This window comes from Pogoniulus pusillus, chromosome 30 (assembly GCF_015220805.1).
Source record: "Pogoniulus pusillus isolate bPogPus1 chromosome 30, bPogPus1.pri, whole genome shotgun sequence".
Lineage (NCBI taxonomy): Eukaryota > Metazoa > Chordata > Aves > Piciformes > Lybiidae > Pogoniulus > Pogoniulus pusillus.
In genome coordinates this window covers 1,841,870-1,862,374 of record NC_087293.1, presented here as the reverse complement: position 1 = coordinate 1,862,374, position 20,505 = coordinate 1,841,870, and the positions used below count along the sequence as shown (strand labels likewise).

The 20,505-nt window shown below is 45.5% G+C and overlaps 1 protein-coding gene across 2 annotated transcripts in view; it reads left to right on the top strand.

Annotated features, from left to right (window-relative positions):
- The window catches only part of CLTCL1 (clathrin heavy chain like 1), a 40,265-nt gene that overhangs the window by 6,501 nt on the left and 13,259 nt on the right, over positions 1 to 20,505 (top strand). For both annotated transcript variants that reach the window (XM_064168768.1, XM_064168767.1), the window contains exons 2-20: positions 983 to 1,190; positions 5,109 to 5,377; positions 5,637 to 5,798; positions 6,569 to 6,682; positions 7,912 to 8,085; positions 9,117 to 9,314; positions 9,686 to 9,886; positions 10,009 to 10,161; positions 10,770 to 10,892; positions 11,519 to 11,656; positions 12,727 to 12,891; positions 13,237 to 13,417; positions 13,752 to 13,915; positions 14,611 to 14,736; positions 15,033 to 15,175; positions 16,469 to 16,703; positions 18,529 to 18,651; positions 19,502 to 19,647; positions 19,991 to 20,174. In XM_064168768.1, the coding sequence (XP_064024838.1) occupies positions 983 to 1,190; positions 5,109 to 5,377; positions 5,637 to 5,798; positions 6,569 to 6,682; positions 7,912 to 8,085; positions 9,117 to 9,314; positions 9,686 to 9,886; positions 10,009 to 10,161; positions 10,770 to 10,892; positions 11,519 to 11,656; positions 12,727 to 12,891; positions 13,237 to 13,417; positions 13,752 to 13,915; positions 14,611 to 14,736; positions 15,033 to 15,175; positions 16,469 to 16,703; positions 18,529 to 18,651; positions 19,502 to 19,647; positions 19,991 to 20,174 (3,207 nt within the window). The remainder of the gene's footprint in view (positions 1 to 982; positions 1,191 to 5,108; positions 5,378 to 5,636; positions 5,799 to 6,568; positions 6,683 to 7,911; positions 8,086 to 9,116; positions 9,315 to 9,685; positions 9,887 to 10,008; positions 10,162 to 10,769; positions 10,893 to 11,518; positions 11,657 to 12,726; positions 12,892 to 13,236; positions 13,418 to 13,751; positions 13,916 to 14,610; positions 14,737 to 15,032; positions 15,176 to 16,468; positions 16,704 to 18,528; positions 18,652 to 19,501; positions 19,648 to 19,990; positions 20,175 to 20,505) is intronic.

Genomic DNA, 20,505 nt, shown 5'->3' with positions numbered 1-20,505 from the left:
AGTTGCATAAGGGTTAATTGGGTCTTTCCCTAAGTCTCACTAGTGCTGTATGTTGTAGTCCTGCTTCTTAAGTTTTTAATACCAGATTTACCAGCCTTGCTAAATCTGGAGTAGTGATGCTACTGATAGTCATTGCTTAACCTAGTTCTAGCCACAAATGCTTCAGATAAAACCCCTTTTACTTTGCACCAATAATGCAGCTTGAGAATGTCTTTAGGAGTCAAATACTGAGGTTTGCACAGTCTGTGGAAGCTGAAGTGTAGCTCAATAACACCCATTCTTGTCAGAGAAACATGCTAGCCTTGCACTTCTTGCAATACAAGCTCAACATGAGCCACCAGTGTACACCTGGAGCCAAGAAAGCTGGCCGTATCCTGGGCTGCCTCAAGAGAAGTGTGGCCAGCATGATGACAGAGGTGATTCTCCCCCTCTATGCTGCCCTGATGAGACCCCACCTGGAGTACTGCATCCAGTTCTGGAGCCACTATTACAAGAAAGATCTGGACATGTTGGAAGGGGTCCAGAGAAGGGCCACAAGGATGATCCTCTCCCGTGAGGACAGGCTGAGAGAATTGGAGCTGTTCAGTCTGGAGAAGACCTTGTTGTGGCCTTCCAGTACCTGAAGAGGGCCACAGGAAAGCTGCTGAGGGACTTTTTAGGGTGTCAGGTAGTGATAGGACTGGGGGGAGTGGATCCAAGCTAGAGGAGGGGAGCTTTAGACTGGATGGTAGAAAGCTCTTATCCATGAGGGTGGTGAGAGACTGGCACAGGTTGCCCAGAGAAGTGGTGAAAGCCTCGTCCCTGGAAGTTTAAGGCCAGGTTGGATGTGGCTCCAGGCAATCTCATGGCATGGGGGCTGGAACTGGGTGGTCCTTGAGGTCCCCTCCAACCCTGATAATTCTGTGATTCTATGATTCTTTCTGGAGGAAACTTTAGACCTTCAGCATGAGTAGGATAATAAAACACTCTTCTGTCGTTCTAGCTCCAAAACTTGGGCATTAACCCAGCAAACATTGGATTTAGTACCCTAACAATGGAATCTGACAAGTTCATCTGCATCAGGGAGAAAGTAGGAGAGCAGGCACAAGTAGTGATAATTGACATGAGTGATCCAACCACACCCATCAGACGTCCAATTTCTGCTGAAAGTGCCATCATGAATCCAGCCTCCAAAGTGATTGCTCTAAAAGGTGAGTAACCCTTTAGTACTGCAATGTCAAACCTACTGTTCAGCTGTGCTGGTGTTTACCTATGCTCTGAGGCTTAAGATAGATGTAAGCTTTCTAGGAATGTACATGAGAATGGGAATTCCTGCCCAAACTTGCATGAGTATTTTTGGCAGTGGATTTTTTTTTGTAATCCTTGGATGATTTGCCTCCAGGTAGGTGTGAGATGCCTGGGCTTGGCACTGCAGCCTCCTATTCTCACTGAGGACCAGGTCAACATATGATATACTTTCCCTTTAAACAGGTGTTGTGAGCATAATGGGCACTCCTAAAGGTGAATAGGAGTGTAAAGCCATTCTTAGTCCTTGCTCTGTCCTAGCCCTTGATTGTGGCTCTGAAGAGCTTACTTAATACTGCCAAAATGTCATAGGGTTGTCCAGTAACTGTGCACATCTGAATGTACAAGCATGTTGAGTCTGGCAATCCTGAGACCTTGCAGATAAGAATTCTGCTTAGCAGTGTTGATATTACTTTTAAGTAGGACTCGAAGCTCAAGTGTGTGTGTATATATATATATATATAAAATACAGCTCTAGCTCTTTTCTTCTGATATTTAATTTCCATAACTGACTCTGTACTTTTCTTCCTGCATCTAACTAAACAGATGGTGAGTGAACTTTGTCATGACATTTTATGTTCAGTAGTACAGAATGGTCTCATCTCATAAAAAGTCCTGAACTGAAGGTAGCCATTTGACAGTTCATAGCCAGGTGGGAGCTCCTAATCCTCACCTGGTACTGTACTGAAAATGTTTTCCATTGGCTTGTTACCAACCATTTGGTTGCTTTGACTATTGACTGTACTGAGTGAAAGAGAGGAGCCTGCTCTTAATGTCTGTATGTGTGTCTGTGTGTTTAGATGATGGAAGTACAGTTGATAGACAAAACCAAGTTGCATATTTTTATGAGAGACCTCTGCTAGCATGTCCTGTGTGCTATTCATTTCTGCCTAAGTGTGGTTTTGACTGTGACAAATCATGGTGAAGTTAGGGGGCCAAGAAATAACCGTCCTCAGAACTGGCACAAAGTCTGTAACTTCTTGTCTTTGAGCTCAGGCTTATACTGACATTAGGGGGAAAGTGATGTCTTAATGTTTGACTTCAGCTAAATCTGGTTCAGCTATGATGCTTACACATCATGCAGAGGGCTGCCTTACCTGGGGTGTGGTTAAAGGTAGCAGTGGAAAAAAATGTTTTAGATCTGTGGAGTTCACTGCCCTTTAATCTTGGGCCCCTTTAAACAAACTGTATTGGCAAGGAAAGTGCCTTCTCTGCACTATCAGAGCTTCATCAAGCTTTTAAAAGGAAACTCATCTGGTTTTAAACTAACCTACTGAATAAGTTATCATTAGCTTTGAAGAATACAGCTTTCTCTTGCCAGCATTAAGACTTGCTCAAAAGGAGTACTTCTCTGTCCATGCAGAGGGAATAAGCTTGTCCTCTGAACAGAAAAGGTTGGGTGAATGATGTCACACTGACATGAAGAGTTGTGTTGTCAGATACTGCAATCTGAGCAATCTCCTATCAATAATCTAATAATCAAGGGGTTGGGTAGAGAACAGGATGTGTATAGAGCTACCTAACCAGTATGTTGTTACACACAATAACCTGCAGAACTCCAGTGAACTGCTCTGGTTTAGGTCAGTCTGTCATTCCAGGCTTTCCCTGCTGATTGACTGAAGCTTCAGTAGTGAAAAATGTATTGTGTATTGTGACTGTGTGCCATGGGTGGGAGTTGCTCATAATCTGAGGATTATTGAGCAATAAAGGTACAAACTCACCCCTAGAAAAAGAAATGAAATGGTTCTTGATTTAAACAAATACAGGATGCACAATTTCATTTCTGGATTGCATGTGGCATTCTCCTGGTGTACCAAAGTTCCTGCCTTGTCCTTGTGTTCATGATTCTCTTGCTTTGTTCTGTACTGAGAGTTCTGCCCAGTCAGTGTAAATGGAGAATGCAGTACTTGGGTGCTTCCATTCTTCATGGAATAGAGAAACTTCATGCTCCAGTGAACTGAAATGTAAATTCTTGTGCCAGTATTCAAACTTGACTATACCTGTAGAGAATAGTGGAAGTAGATTGATCAGAAAAATTATGTAGGAGCCTGGCTTTTCATCTTCATTCTTGGTCTAAGTGTTCGAGTAGACATAACTCACAGTTGCCTTCACTATGACTTTATAGCAAAGTCTGTTCTCAGTCCAAATAACTGATTTGCTTGAGTAGCACAGCAGTCAAATGTAAACTAGAAAATAGGCAAACTGAGTTTCCAGCTCATTTTAGTAGCTTAACAGTTTCTTGTGTGGTCTTAAAACTGGGAAGGACATCCTGCTTCATTTAAAGGAAGACTGAGAGCAGTTTCTATATGGATGTACTGGTATTCCTGTTGAGGTGGTGATTAGAGTTCTTCCAGAATTACTTGCCTGCCTTCTGTGTGTAAGTCTGCACACCATGGAAGTTCCAGAGTCAATCCCTTAATAGCACCAGTCCACTGCTGGACAAATTGTTCTCCAGTAGAAGAAATAAGTTGTTTCCAGCTATCTGCTTACAGCTACTCTTAGGTCTGGGCTTACTTCATTTGGATAATATAGCAGCAGCATGTGTGGAGCAAGGTGGTCAGCAATAGGCTGTTTTTGCTCCCAGGAATGCCAGCAATCTGGCCTAGGAACTAGTTGGTCAGGTTAACAGTTCTTTGTGCAGTTAATACAGAGAACATAAATGCTGCCTGTGGTAGCTCTGAAGTGTTGTGTTGTCTCCTGGCACTGCATTAAACTAATGTGATCAGTTTATTGCATCAATCTATGCTAAAATGTTACAGAGCGGTCTCAGATGCCTACCAGCTTCAGGTTAGTGTCTCTCAACAACAGTTCTTTAGTGGCCAGCAGCAATCATCTATCGAAACTTCCCAGCAGAAGGCACATCTACCAGTTTGACAGGGAGAAGTGTTACTAGCAGGGAACACTTGTGAAATGTGGAGAGAAATAATGGCATTACAAGCCAATACTCTGGCAGTCTGAGTGGGTGTCTTGTGAACAGAAAACAATATTCCTAGAGCTAAGGCATCTCATCTGCAGGGAAGTAAGACATCATTTGGATTTCCTGAAAGGAACAGAGCCCTTTATTCTTTATAGGTTAGCTCAATTAACATTATTTTTAAGCCTATGCTTGCTACCTACTTCTGGTAGTTGAAAGGAATCCTGAATTCAAGCTTAAACCTGCAAATCTTGAAGGACTAATTTTAACTGGAGCCAAAGCTGCAAACCTTTCTATAATCTTTGTGAACTTCTGATTGTCCTCCTCAATGAGCATTCATGTTACTGTTGTACAGAGCCCATCCATCTCCTAGTGAAGAGCACAGCTTGTTCAACAGAAATACAGAGTGCAAGGTGTGGTCTTTGGCTGTCTTGAGCTGTTGCAAGTCTTGTGCTGTTGGACTCAGCCCAGATCATTCACAGTAGCTACTAAACTGATACAAACTGGAGCCCTTCTTTGTTAATGACGCTGAATGACATCTCCTAGGCACCCATCTCTGGATACACCAGTGCTGCTACCAAAGACAGAGCTCACACAAGCTCTGTAGTTTAGACTGTCTTGTAAATACAGCGTAGAGGTGGTTGAAATGTCTCTGCTTGTCCCTTGTTGGAATGTCTGTGTAAGTGTCCATAAAAAGTCAACCCTTCTGCTTCAGCGATGGTAGAGGTGTTTGGGGAGGGGAGTCTGATAAGAATCAAGTATCAAAGGAGTCTTGGATTTGGCAGGACCCTTACCCTGTCTGTAAGGTCACTGGAATAATGGGTTAAACAGGGTGCTTGTAAATAGGCAGCCTGCAGGTTGGCCATGGTGGTAATCTGTCTGTGATGTTTCTTGGGTTTTGTCATACTAGCTGGGAAAACTCTTCAGATCTTTAACATTGAGATGAAAAGTAAAATGAAAGCCCACACGATGGCAGAGGAAGTGATCTTCTGGAAATGGATATCTGTGAACACAGTTGCCTTGGTGACAGAGACAGCAGTCTACCACTGGAGCATGGAGGGAGAATCCCAACCTCAAAAGATGTTTGACAGACATGCTAGTCTTGCAGGCTGCCAAATCATCAACTACAGAACAGATGAACACCAAAAGTGGCTGCTGCTGATAGGGATTTCAGCTCAGGTAAGTTACCTGGAAACAGGATACTGTGAAGAGACAGGAAACCCTGGCCCCACACTTGCTATAGTTACTTAATTTTTGGTCTACAGAAACCAAAGGTCAGAAGTATCTTTTGTCTGGGAATAGTCTGACCTGTAATGTGGTTCAAGTATCAAATAAAGGGGGGCATTTGATGCTCTTTTCTGTCCCATACATCTTGCTCCAAACATCTGAAATCTTGTCTCTCAAAGCTGACCTTTCTTCTTGTTTTTTTTTTTCCTAGCAAAATCGTGTGGTTGGTGCAATGCAGCTGTACTCAGTTGATAGAAAAGTCTCCCAACCTATAGAGGGCCACGCAGCAGCTTTCGCTGAATTCAAAATAGAGGGAAATGCCAAACCTTCCACCCTCTTCTGTTTTGCTGTGAGAAGTCCTGCAGGAGGCAAGGTAAAGTCTGCAACTGTTTCTACTGTAGTAGAACTCTGTACTCAGACCTTCAGTGATCAGAGTTTAGTGCATGGTCTCTGGAGAACATCTTGGGATGTTTAGCATCAAAATGTTTTCTTTCAGTAGACAGAAACTGCAGAAAGTCTGAGATGCTTGGATGAAACTTAGACCTAAGAACAAATGTAGATGCTCTTGAGAGCAAATGAGAACAAAGCTCAGGGTGTTAAAGCATTGCTTTATGCCCATGTGGGGTTTTCTGTGTAAGAAGTTAAATCATCAGGCAGCCTTTTGTCTTGAATTCAGTGCAGAAAGGGACTAGATAAGCCTCAGTGCTGTGGGTAGGTGGTTTGTACCAAACTGATAGTGGGATTCAGTAGCAGTTGAAATGTTGCATCTGCTGAGCAGTCTGTAAAAAGCTGAGGTAGCACTCAAATGCATTAAGCTTTCCAGTCTCATCCTGCAAAACTGAGTAGACAAGTCTTACCCAAATCATCTTTGGCTAGGTTCTGCAAAGAAATAGCCTGGTTTTGTAGGAAGCATGAGGGCTCTTGGGATTTGGTCTTGTCATGGTTTTCACTTGTTAAGACGTTCTGGAAAACTTGTCCCTCTGATGAGTAACTGGAACATAGCTCCTCAAATTGTGGTTTGGAATTGGGTGGAATCATCAGTCGAGTGTAGCAGATGACTGGGTAGCATATTTGAAGAGAGGAGCTCCTTTCATGTGGCTGTGCTTGCAGGCAATCTTGTGACATGTATTCTTTTCTTCCTAGCTACACATAATTGAAGTAGGTCAGCCAGCTACTGGAAACCAGCCATTTGTTAAGAAAGCTGTGGATGTGTTTTTCCCACCTGAGGCACAGACAGACTTTCCTGTGGCAATGCAGGTAAATGTTTGACCTCCCAAAAATCAACTCTGTAGCTGCTATCTCTGTCATAAAGATTGCTTTGTTGGCATTCTTCCCGGTTCTGGGAAGGGTCTTAATAGACTTGTGGGAGGTAGTTTGGAGATTAAAACAGTCACTCAAACATGCAGGCTGATTCAGAACTTGTCCAGATATGTTGGCTTGAAGTTGTACTAAAAAAAAAGAGGGAAGGAGGCAAACAGAAGTCTCTGGCAAAAGCCCTACTGAAAAAAAAGGCAAACCAGTAACAACAAAAAGCCTCAGCAGTGTCTTCTGGTGGAATATCTAACGTTGCTTTGGCTGTTCAACTGCAGTTCTAGGTTTGCTACTTGATGTAGCTTCACATGAAAGTGACTTTTCATCTACAGTATGTCTCACTACTAGGCTGAGTAAGGAGTCTTGTATCAGCTTAACTCCTACAGCAGCAGCACAGAAAGGGCCATTTAGGGACATTCATGGGAGGTCCTTTAAGAAAGAATGGAACTGGTTGCCATGATAGACCAAGCCTCACTTAGCATGTCTGCAGAACTTGAAGTTGTGTAAGAAAAGCAGACTTTGAGAGCATGCAACTGCTGGCCAGTCTGACAGAGCAGCTTCATAAATGAACCAAGGGATGCCTTAAACTCAGCTGAAGGAAGCAGCTGCCTGCATGGCAGAGTTCATGTGGTTCTGGAACTCAGCATGAGGCTTAATTAACAAAACATCTGAGGACTTCTTCCAAAGTGAAGGGACTTCTTTGAAGACTATTTTTTGACTTGAAAGCCTCCCCATTTTAAGTAACTTGACAGGTAAACTGGAGCACTCAGTAGCTGAGCTTGGTTTAAGTTCTGCTGGTGTTTGGGGCAGCTCTTGTTGGACGAGTAGGATTCTGTCATCAGTGTTTCTGAATAGGAACTTCTAGTGACAGACTAGAATGCTCATTATGCCTCAGCTTTCTGCTCAGCCTAGCTCATTGAGATAAGGATGATGTCCTTTGCTATAGTTGGACTTTGGTTTTCCTTCAGCCTCTGTTTAGTGGAGCTGTGGCTCCAGATGGCCAGCAGGACTGCTCCTTGCTTTGAGTCTGTAAGGAAGAGGCCAGAAGCTATATTTGTTCTTGGTGTCAGTGCAAAGGCATGGCACTGCAACAGGGCCTTGGCACCAGGCTACAGGCAGCTGTCCTGACTCTCTGACAGTTTTAGTCTTGACTAATAAAACTGGGTTTTTGGCAGATTGGAATTAAGCATGGAGTTATCTACCTGATCACCAAGTATGGCTATATTCACATGTACGACTTGGAGTCTGGCGTTTGCATCTACATGAACCGCATCAGCGCTGACACTATCTTTGTCACAGCTGCTCATGAACCTACCTCAGGCATTATTGGTGTGAACAAGAAAGGACAGGTAACAAATCCAGCATTCTACTTTTCAGGCTTCTGAAGCTTAGATGGAATGTAACAGACCTACACAGGCTCACAGGATGTCAGGGATTGGAAGGGACCAAAAGAGAGCATCCAGTCCAACCCCCCTGCCAGAGCAGGACTATCCAATCTAGCTCGGGTCACACAGGAATGCATCTAGACAGGCCTTCAAAGGCTCTGGAGGAGGAGACTCCACAGCCTCTCTAGGCATCCTGTTCCAGTGCTCTGGGACCCTTACAGGAAAGAAGTTTCCTTTTGTGTTGAGCTGGAGCCTGTGCTGCAGCTTCTGTCCATTGCCCCTTGTCCTATCCCAGGGAGCAAGTGAGCAGAGACTGTCCCCACCCCAGTCCTGACCCCCAGCCCTCAAATATTGATAAACATTGATTAAATCCCCTCTCAGTCTTCTCTTCTCCAGACTAAAAAGTCCCAGGTCCCTTAGCCTCTCCTCACCAGGCAGTGCTCCAGTCCCTTAATCATCCTCACAGCCTTCTGCTGGACCCTTTCCAGCAGATCTCTGTCCCTCTTCAACTGTGGAGCCCAAAACTGAAGGCAGTACTCAAGAGGAGGTCTCACCAGGGTAGAGGAGAACCTCCCTGGATCTGCTGGACACTCTTCTTAATGCATTCCAGGATCCGACTGGCCTTCTTGGCCACAAGGGCACATTGCTGTGCCATGGTTGTTATCCACCAGGGCGCTCAGGTCCCTTTCCACAGGGCTGCTCTCCAACAGATCGCCTCCCAATCTTTACTGGTGCTGTTTGCTATTCCTCCCCAGATGCAGGACTCTGCACTTGTCCTTGTTGAACCTCAGAGTGACTTGATGCAGCAGTCCTCAAAGGGAGCAAGTAATTGATCAGTCAGTTCTTAATCATTCCTAGCACAGAACTGCTCAGGCAGGAATTTGGTTTTCAGTAGTCTGCTGCTTCACTGGTGGGCTGCATACCTACTTGGTTGCTGTAGTTCATAGTAGTTGTAGAAAGGACAGTACTTACTATGCCTTTTATTACCTTTCTAGGTGCTTTCTGTGTGTGTTGAGGAAGACAATATAGTGAACTATGCTACAACTGTTCTCCAGAACCCTGACCTGGGCCTGCGTATGGCTATACGTAGTAATCTGGCTGGGGCAGAGGAGCTGTTTGCCAGGAAGTTCAACACACTCTTTGCTCAAGGAAGCTATGCAGATGCTGCCAAAGTAGCTGCATCTGCACCAAAGGTAAATTAACTCCTGAAGGTGAAGTTTAGAAGTCCTGGGGATTTGCCTAGCTTAGAGGACTTAGCTCCTTTGCATTTCAGTACCTGGCATTCAAAAACCAAAGTCCTGCAAGAACACCCTTAGTTTGCTGCAGCTCAGTTGTTGTTCTGATACATTCTCCTGTTTCGTAAAGGAGCATCTGCTGTTTTGGGTTTTTCTTCAACCACAGACTGGACTTGCTGTGGCCACCAATGTTTGTTGCTAGAATGTCATTGGTTTGAAGATCTCCACCCTGAAGATGCTTCTGTGTGTGCCTTAGCAGCTGTTCTTAACTGATACTGTTCAGCTTGTACTAATTAAACACTGCTGCTCTCTATCTTGTGCCCCTTTAGGGAATTCTGCGTACCAGTGATACCATCAGGAAGTTCCAGAGCGTACCAGCTCAGTCTGGGCAGGCCTCTCCCCTGCTCCAGTACTTTGGAATATTGCTTGACCAGGGGCAGCTGAACAAGTTTGAGTCTCTGGAGCTCTGCCGCCCTGTCCTACAGCAGGGCCGCAAGCAGCTTCTGGAGAAGTGGCTGAAGGAAGACAAGGTAGGCTCCATCATCACACCTGGCTTCCTTCTATTGCCTCCTAACAATTGTCTGAACAATACTTCTGGTGATACTGCATCTATGAATTCCTTTGCTTAATCAAGTGTCACTTCTGACTTCAGCTGGAGTGCTCAGAGGAGTTGGGAGACCTGGTGAAGACTGCGGACCCAACCCTTGCACTCAGTGTCTATCTTCGTGCTAATGTGCCAAACAAAGTGATTCAGTGCTTTGCTGAGACTGGCCAGTTCCAGAAGATAGTGCTGTATGCTAAAAAGGTAAAGCTGTTTATCACAAACTGCTGGGCTCTATCTTATGTGCACATTCTTAAGCTATCTTCCATGAGATAAGTTTGGTTCCTGTTGCTTCAAACTGCTAAGTAGGTAAGATTGAGAAACAGCCTTTTCCTCATTGCCTCAGTGTATGATTAAGGTTGGAGCAGTCTGCAAAGAATTCAATTCAAAACATCCAGGATCTTATGAATTACCAAATTCCTGGTCTGGCTCCAGCTTATTCTGGAGAATCAAGACAGGACTCTTTTGAAACTCTTCAGAATTCTTTATTTTTCCAGGGTTGATTGCCAATCTGTTTGCCTGATGTCCAGGTCTAAATTTAGGACCTCACCTGATAGTGTCTTCAGGCTGGTGAATGGTTTGTTCCCAGCAGTTTTCTTACCTTGCAAGACACATACCCTAGTGCAAGTTCAGTTACTGGGTGAATACTCAATTTGTCAACAAACAAGCAATGCTTTTATCTGAGAATCCCTGGAAGATGGGGGACAGGCACAGCAACCTCACAGCAGTTCATGGTCCTATGCTATAGAATCTGAAGACTTCAGTCTGTGTAAAGCTTTCTATACAGGCATGACTGTGTCTGAAATCTCTAGGTTGGCTACACCCCAGACTGGATTTTCCTGCTGAGAAGTGTGATGAGAGTCAGTCCGGAGCAAGGCCTGCAGTTCTCTCAGATGCTGGTACAGGATGAGGAGCCACTGGCTAACATTAACCAGGTGATGCCTACAAGAGCACTGGTCTCAGTTTCTAGACAGAGGCAATACCATGGTACTTTTCTGGGGACTGATAAGGCCAGTTTAGGTCTCTATTGTGCTTGGTTAAAGTGACTAAACTATTCTAGTCCTATTTGGTTACCATTAAGATTTCAGAGGCAAGTGTGCTGTCCTACAGCTGGTTTTAGTAGAGCATGCATCAGCTCTTCTTGTGCAGAGACTTTAGAGGAAGATGAGCAAATAAACCTGAATGCTGCCTGCCAGGGGCTGTTCCTGATTATATGGGCGAGAAACAAGGCAACAATTTGCATTATTAAATATTTTAAGCTACTTAAAGTCTTTGCTTTTCTTGTAGGAACAACTCCAGCAAGGAGACAGGATTTGCATGCTGTGTTAAAACTAGAGTGGGTGGCAAAATCTGGCATAATAGCTCAAAGTAATGTGCTGCTTATGTTCTCTGAAGTGTGAAACTTGTCTGTTACTCTGGTAGTAATCCTCTGAAAACAGAGTGTAGCACACTAGGTGCTGTGATGAGCTGCAGTGCCAGCCTTCTAGCCAGGCCATAACTGTACAGATGAATGTGCATGTGTGCCTCTGGACCCCCTCCTCCAAGGTGCCCATCTCCACAGATCGTGGATGTGTTCATGGAGAACAGCCTCATCCAGCAGTGCACCTCCTTCCTCTTGGATGCCCTGAAAAACAACCGCCCTGCAGAAGGCCACCTTCAGACTCGTCTCCTGGAAATGAATTTGATTCATGCCCCACAGGTAAGACCTCTTCCCCTCGTTCCTCCAAGTGAAGGACAGACAGCAACCAGCTTGCATGAGCACCTGCTGCTTGATGCTGAGATCCAAAGTTACTTCAGTGATGGGAGTTACTGCTTTGACCCAAAAAAAATCACTAGTATGGTTTTCAATGACTTCTAGACTGAGCTGCTGTCATGCTCTGAGAATCTGAATATAGAATAGCTGCAGTGGCTGCCACACCAGAGGCTTGTGCCACCATGCAGAGAGACTTGGGCTGAGAGTTGGGCAGGGAGAAATTTAATGAAGGTCAATGGGGCAAGTGTAGAGTCATGCACCTGAGTAAGAACACCCCCAGGGAGCAGGACAGGTTGGGGACTGAGCTGCTGGAGAGCAGTGAAGGGCAGAAGGGCAGGGGAGTGCTGGTGGATGGAAGGGTGTCATGAGCCAGCAGTGTGCTCTAGTGGCCAGGAAGGCCAATGCCATTCTGGGGTGTATTAGAAGGGCTGTGGTTCGTAGGTCGAGGGAGGTTCTCCTGCCCTCTACTCTGCCCTGGTGAGGCTTCATCTGGAGTGTTGTGTCCGGTTCTGGGCCCCTCAGCTCAAGAAGGACAGAAGCTGCTTGAGAGAGTCCAGTGCGGAGCCACAAAGATGGTTAAGGAAGTTGAACATCTTCCTTCTGAGGAGAGCCTGAGGGAGCTGGGGCTGGGAGTTTGGAGAGGAGGAGACTAAGGGGTGACCTGATTAGTGTTTGTAAAGATGTGCAGGGTGAGTGCCAGGAGGCTGGAGCCAGCCTCTTCTCAGTGATGCTCAGTGACAGCACAAGGGGCAGGGGGTGGAAGTTGAGGCATAGGAGGTTCCATGTGAACCTGAGGAAAAAATCTTTCCCATGTGAGGGTGACAGAGCCCTGGCACAGGCTGCCCAGGGGTGTTGTGGAGTCTCCCTCTCTGGAGATATTCAAAACCTTCCTGGATGTGTTCCTGTGTGGTTTGCTCTAGGTGATCCTGCTCTGGCAGGGGGGCTGGACCAGATGAGCTTTCAAGGTCCCTTCCAGCCCCTGACACACTATGGTTCTGTGAAATGTCACCTCCTAGGTTGCAGATGCCATTCTTGGGAACCAGATGTTTACACACTATGATCGTGCTCACATTGCCCAGCTGTGTGAGAAGGCAGGCCTGCTCCAGCGAGCCCTGGAGCACTACACGGATCTCTACGACATCAAACGTGCTGTGGTTCACACTCACCTCCTGAATCCTGAGGTAAGACTGCTGCACACAGCAAGAAAGTGACAGCTTGAGTAGATACTCTTCTACACTTCTGTAGCTGCCACAAAGATGGTTTGCAGGTACCAACACAGCCTATGTAGTTGAGATTCAAGAGCATCTGTCTAGTTAGTGATTAAAACATCCATAGCCTTGATGGCTTAAATCTAACCTCAGTTTCCCAGGGAGGCATTGCAGATCTTGCTTCCAAGCTGCATTTTGGCAGTTGTAATGATGGTGTGTTTCTTTTTAGCTGGGATGCAACATCTAGCTAGCTGCCACCCCTTAGAAGTTGGTCAAATCCTGTAGAAGCTGCTGAGTGCAATTTCTTTCTCTTTGCAGTGGCTCGTGAACTTCTTTGGCTCTCTCTCAGTTGAAGACTCTGTGGAGTGCTTGCGTGCCATGCTGTCAGCCAACATCAGGCAGAACCTACAGCTCTGTGTGCAAGTTGCTTCTAAATACCATGAGCAGCTTGGGACTCAGTCTCTTGTGGAGCTTTTTGAGTCTTTCAAAAGCTACGAAGGTACAGTAGTGGAGGGAAGCAGCTTCCTTGGAAGCGCTGCCTGAGTGAAGCTAATATTAAGGGTTGCAGCTTTTCTGGGGGAGGTACTTGCCACATGGCTTAACAATGAGCTCATGACGGTGAGTTCTAGGGGTAGCTTTGTTCTAGGTTGTTCCTTAACCCTCTTGAATGAAGATCAGAAAGATGAAACCTGGAAGAGGGGAAAAGTCATCCTGCTCTTTCCTGCAGTTGTATGAAAGCTGCTCACTTAGCAGGGGTGAGCTGAATCATAAGCTGCAGTCTGTGCTTGCATCACTTGGCCTTCTAACTATCTTAAAAACATGATTGTTTCTAGGGCTGTTCTATTTCTTGGGTTCCATTGTAAACTTCAGCCAGGATCCAGATGTTCACTTCAAGTACATCCAGGCAGCTTGCAAGACTGGCCAGATAAAGGAAGTGGAGAGGATTTGCCGTGAAAGCAACTGCTATAACCCAGAGAGGGTGAAGAATTTTCTGAAGGCAAGTGTTCTGTCCAAGGGACTTAGCAGCTCCCTCTAGTTTTGTTCAGCAGCAAAAGGCTGCTTACAGCCTTCTCATGGAGGGAAATGCCAGCCCAAGGTTTAGCTGGCATGGCTGTGGGTGTTCTACTACATAGCTGGAACAAGAACCTGATCCTGTTCGAGGCTACCTCTGGGGGAAGAGAGGCCCAAATTCACCACTCCTTTTAAAATGGCTTGTATGGTGTAACTTGTACTGAACTTGTGAATGTTATCACCTAACAGTAGACAACGAAGAAAAGACAATGCTGAAGTATTCAGCAGGAGCTTTTCCAAGGATATTGGCTAGAAAGATGTTACTGAAATGTGTACTTCAACACTTGGTGTGCTCTGAGACTGGTGAAAGGGGATTTTAGTGCCACTTCATTTTGTATGAAGCTCTTGTCCTAGCAAATATCTTCTGAATTGATAGGGGATTTGAGTTTGAAGCTAGAGAGGTAGACCTAGCATGACACTTTGTTCATGAAAAGCTTGACCTTGAAGCTCCACTGAGAACTGGCTGTGTGGCATTCATAGTGAGTACCTTGCTTTTGAAGTCAGTGCCTTAAACACGAAGCTATTGTGACTTCTAGTGCTAGGGAAACTTGGTCAGACTTCTCTGCTTTGAAAGCACTAACAAATAGTGATTGTTTGTCTCTTTTACCCCACAAAATACAGGAGGCAAAGCTGACTGACCAGCTGCCTCTGATCATTGTCTGTGATCGATTTGACTTTGTCCATGACCTGGTGCTCTACTTATACCGGAATAACTTGCAGAAGTATATAGAAATCTATGTGCAGAAGGTAAGGAGAATCCAGTTTTAAGCTCTTTTTCCTTTCTTGGAAAGGCCTTGACTTTTTAGTATCCTGAAGCAGAATGTCTAATGTCCTTTATACTTGTACTTCTAGTGCAGGTGCTCTTCAATAAGCCTTTTGTCTATTGCCAACTACAAAGTGTAGCCTTTCCTGTGTTAGCGACCCAAAATTCATCTCTCTGCAGCACAGATAAAATTGTTAACTATTGTTTCCCCATGTAGAGGACTGGGGGTGGGCTATTAATTATTCTAATAACTGATATTATTGATGGTGGCTTATTCTAGGTGAATCCTAGCCGTATACCAGCAGTGGTTGGAGGGCTTCTTGATGTGGACTGTTCTGAAGATGTCATTAAGAACTTGATCATGGTGGTTAGAGGCCAATTCTCAACAGATGAGTTGGTGGCTGAAGTGGAAAAAAGAAATAGGTAATGGAAACAGGGCTGTAGACAGCAATGTTGAGCTTCCCTGACCCTGCTATACCCAGACTGAATCAGATGCAGTTTTGTTGAGTGATGAAACACAAATGTTGTTTTATTTTTCTTTATAGAAAAGCAGCTTAAATTTGCTAATCAGTCTCTTGATCATCTAGGTAGTCTAGGAATGCCTGACAGCCCTGCATGATGAAAGCCATGGCTTTTGAACACTTCTACAGCCAACCATGGGGTGTGACTTTGGAGTAAAACTGGACAGAACTGTCTTGACAGTTTTGTTATAGGCACACAGCAGCTTGTAAGATCAGTTGGTAATGGCATGTAAAGTGAGCAAATGGCTTTAAGTGTCAAATGGCTGGGGACTGAGTGGCTGGAGAGCAGCCAGGAGGAAAGGGACCTGGGGGTACTGATAGATAGTAAGCTGAAGATGAGCCAGCAGTGTGCCCAGGTGGCCAAGAGAGCCAATGGCATCCTGGCCTGCATCAGGAACAGTGTGGCCAGTAGGACAAGGGAGGTTATTCATTCCCTGTACTCAGCACTGGTCAGGCCACACCTTGAGTACTGTGTCCAGTTCTGGGCCCCTCAATTCAAGAAAGATGTTGAGGTGCTGGAAGGTGTCCAGAGAAGGGCAACAAAGCTGGTGAGGGCCCTGGAGCACAAATCCTATGAGGAGAGGTTGAGGGAGCTGGGCCTGTTTAGCCTGGAGAAGAGGAGGCTCAGGGGTGATCTTATTACTGTCTACAACTACCTGAAGGGGCATTGTAGCCAGGTGGGGGGTGGCCTCTTCTCCCAGGCAACCAGCAATAGAACAAGGGGACACAGTCTCAAGTTGTGCCAGGGTAGGTATAGGCTGGATATTGGGAAGAAGTTCTTCACAGAGAGAGTGATTGGCATTGGAATGGGCTGCCCAGGGAGGTGGTGGAGGCACCGTCCCTGGGGGTCTTCAAGAAAAGACTGAATGAGGCACTTAGTGCCATGGTCTGGTTGACTGGCTAGGGCTGGGTGATAGGTTGGACTGGATGATCTTGGAGGTCACTTCCAACCTGGTTGATTCTATGATTCTAAGAGCTAATAGAACAGGAGTTGAAATGAAACATTGCAAAACTAGTGTCATCTGCAGCCTTCCCTGATGTTAAATTGCAGACCTACTGAAAATAACCGTGTGGTCTCCACCTGCTTTGAAGCCTGACCAGCAGACTTGCTTGAAGGGAGGACTGGGTGTTAACGGGCAGCTGTCAAGCCTAGCTCAGCCTGACTTGTAAACCTAAAATGTTTCCTTCTTCAAAGGCTGAAGTTGCTGTTGCCATGGCTTGAATCAAGGATTCATGAAGGCTGTGAAGAACCTGCGACTCATAACGCCCTGGCCAAAATCTACATCGACAGCAACAACAATCCGGAGCGCTTCCTTCGTGAGAACCCTTACTATGACAGCCGTGTGGTTGGCAAATACTGTGAGAAGAGGGACCCCCATCTGGCCTGCGTTGCTTATGAGAGGGGGCAATGTGATCTGGAACTCATAAAGGTTAGCAAGACTATATTCATAAGCATGTTACAGAGCTGCTTGCTGCCTGAAGTGGAAGCCTAGCTGGCTGTTGGCCTAACGCTTGCAGAATCCTCTCTTGCAGTCTCACCTAGGAGTTGAGGTAGGCAGGATTCTTCTGTATGGAAACAGTCATTTTTATCCTGATGAGGAACTCTCATGCTGTGTCTGAACCAAAATGTGCAGTTCTGCAGCTTTAAGGTACTGTTCATGTCTTTCATCCACTGACTCTGCTCCAATTTGAATTGTTTATTGGGCTCAGCTAATGAATTATTGTTAAACTTCTGATGTGATACTTTTTTGAGCCTTGATCACTTGATAAGCAGAGAGGACAAGTTATCATCTAGTCTGACTCTACAGCAGGAAGAAAAACTTCCCTGAAACTAGAACGTGGCTTGTAATTTTCCCTTGTTGTGTCTGACCCTTAGAGTTGCTCCAACACTTAGCTAGGAATGAGGAAAATAAATGTTGACAGTCAAACTGCGAGGACTTGCTCTGATAGCATTCCTCTGCTATCATAAACATGTTGATTCCTAAGCCTCCCTCAGAAGTTCAAGGGCAAGTGAAATTCCCAGAGTTTTCCAAACACATCCTAGTCTCAAACAACACCAGAGCTCAGTTTCAGATTGTACTGCCTGCAGCTGCTGAGAAGGAAAACCTGCTCCACCTACCTGCTCTGCCACGCTAGGAGATGCAAAGGCTGTCAGCTGTGTACAGGCAGGAACTAGCTGGGTTTGCACTGTTCCAGAGGAAGGAAGCACTGCCCCCTGGCAAGGCCAGCTGCGGTGTGGTGGTGTCATCTAACCTTGCTGCTCTGCCACCCAAAGCAGCTGGTGTTTTGAAGTAGTGCCTCCTCTGTAGCTGTAAAAAGATAACTGCCTACAGTTGGCACCTTTATTTCAGGTTATGAAAGTGGCTCTCAGCTGTTTCGTTAGGAAACTTTGCTAGGCTAAGCTTTAAGGTTCTGGTTAACCATGGAAGCCTGCCAGTACCACTTGGTGCCTTGAACTGTTCTGAACAGCTGTTTCTGGTTATGGAGAAAAGATCTTTCATCTGTGAAAACTATTCTTGAGGCTTCTGCCTTACAGAAAGAGGGTTCAACTCCTCACCTAAGAAATGTACAACATAAAATTGTGCTACTACCAATTTCTCTACAGCAAAATACTTGAGGTTCCAAGAGCTAATTTGGATGCTAACAAAACATGACCTCTTTGTAGATGGAAGAGGCCTGAAGGTTTCTATTCTAGTTGGAAATCGAAGTTAATGATGCTAATAGGATCACAACTCATAACTCTTCCTTGATGCACTTCTACAGAGATTTCACATTTGTTCTGTACCCTTAACATTTTAACAGGGGACTCCAAGGCACTTGCTGCTCTGAGCACTTCTAGTGTAAAGCCAATGACACCAATCACACAACCTGTTTCTGGCCTTAAACACCAGCACCATTCCTCAGTTCACTACTTAATACTGCCCAGGCAAATGGCTCCCTTTCTAGATTTAAAACTGAAGTTCTTCAAGCTTCTGCAGGTCTTCACTCCAAACAGAAGCAAATAGTTACTATGAAGCCACTGTCAGAGTACTTGTGTGTCAGGCAAAACCTGGAGAAGCTATAGAATTCCTGCTGGAGACCTTCTCCATGAGCATTCCAGATCAGAGGCTGGGTAAGAACTTGTCTGTGGCATTTAGCATTGGGCAGCAATTAGTTCTAGTCAGTCTTCTAGACTGTCTGATACCCAACGAGCCAAACCTGTTTTGTGGCACTGACCCCTAACACGAGCACCAATGCTTGTAACTTCTCCCTCAGGTCTGCAATGAGAACTCTCTGTTCAAGAGCGAGGCTCGCTATCTGGTGCGCAGGAAGGACCCTGAGCTCTGGGCAAACGTTCTAGAAGAAAACAACCCCTTCAGGCGGCAGCTTATCGACCAGGTACAGCACAAAGCCTCAACTTCCAGCACAAGGAGACCTCAGGATGGCTCAGAAACATAGCAGAGCATCAGAGTAGCTTTCTGAGCTCAAGAAGGACAGGGAGCAGCTTGAGAGAGCCCAGTGCAGAGCCACAAAAGTGATTCAGGGAGCGGAACGTCTTCCATATGAGAAGAGCCTGAGGGAGCTGGGGCTCCTTAGCTTGGAGAGGAGAAGCCTCACTAATGTTTAGTAAAGGGTGAGTGCCAAGAGGAGAGAGTCAGGCTCTGCTAAGTGATGCCCAGTGACAGGACAAGGGGCAATGGGTGGAAGTTGAGGCATAGGAAGTTCCATGGAAACATGAGGGTGATGGAACACTGGCACAGGCTGCCCAGGGGAGTTGTGGCATCTCCTTCTCTGGAGATACTCAAAACCCACCTGGATGCATTCCTGTGTGACCTGCCCTAGGTGATCCTGCTCTAGGAGGAGGATTGGACTAGATCATCCTGCAAGGTCCCTTCCAGCCCTTAACATTCTGTGATTCTTTACCCACAAAGTCCCTGAAGGCTCCATCCAAGCCACACAGAAATTTCTAAGAGTTTGAGTGGCAGATAGGAACTCTTCTCATTATGGTTAGAAAATTTAAGTTACCAGCAAGGTACTGTTTCTGTCCTGTGGAGTGACCTACCTCTAGAGAATCTGCTTCCTATACAGACCCAAGGTCTGCTGTTAATAGCTCTGTCCACTACAGAATTGGCTCTTACTGCCTGTGACCAAATACAGCTCTGAAGCCTGAATTTGTAGCTCGGTGGAATAGGTTGGCAAATTTCTCCTTCGTGGAAAACACTTAATGCTTTCCTGCCTTCAAATCCAGGTTGTTCAAACAGCTTTATCAGAGACACAGGATCCTGAGGAGGTTTCTGTCACTGTGAAAGCTTTCATGACTGCTGACCTGCCTAATGAATTGATTGAGTTATTGGAAAAAATTGTCTTGGATAATTCTGTATTCAGTGAACACAGGTAAGAGGAGAGCGTTGTCCAGAAGCTTAGTCTACTCATTGCCTATGTTTTAGGTTGCAGGACTTAAATGTGTATAATCAGATGAAAAAGCAGAATTTCAAGTGCTCTGTGCATTTAGAACAGAGCTAGCTCACACTATGCAGTGTGCAGTGGGGTGCTGAGAGAAGAGATCCCTGCTGTTCGTAAGCCGTTTCTCTTTGATGGTGAGTAGTAATGCTTCTCAATCTGGGCCTGAAAGGTTGCTGCAAGTGACAGCAAGTGGTGGCTGTATTTTCTTGTCTGTGCAGTGTGTCACTTAAGCAGGTGTTGCCATGCACTGCTTATAATCTTCTGCTAACCACAGGAATCTCCAGAACCTGCTGATCCTGACTGCCATCAAGGCTGACCGCACTCGTGTGATGGAGTACATCAATCGGCTGGACAACTACGACGCCCCTGATATTGCCAACATTGCCATCAGTAATGAGCTGTATGAAGAGGCCTTTGCTATATTCAGAAAATTTGATGTTAATACTTCAGCTATTCAGGTGAGGTGTGCTTCCTGCCTGCTGGGAACAGAGAATGGCAAGGTTGCAGTTGCATTGGCTCTCGAGGAATCATCATCACTTAAGTTAGTGAGACTGAAGAGTGTAGTTCCTGTATGATACAGCCAAACACTCAGAAGCTGACCTGGTCAAAGCAGTGTAGAAGTGTTGGCTGTGGCTTAAATAGTTTGTGCTGCATTTGGTTCAGAGTGACTATCTTGGAGACTCATGCTTGAAAGGTGCAGGAAAAGCAGACAATACCAGGCATTATCTTTAGGCTGGTGTTGCTTCTGTGAGGCAGAGGAGACACAGCAGCAGCAAGAATCTTATTTTC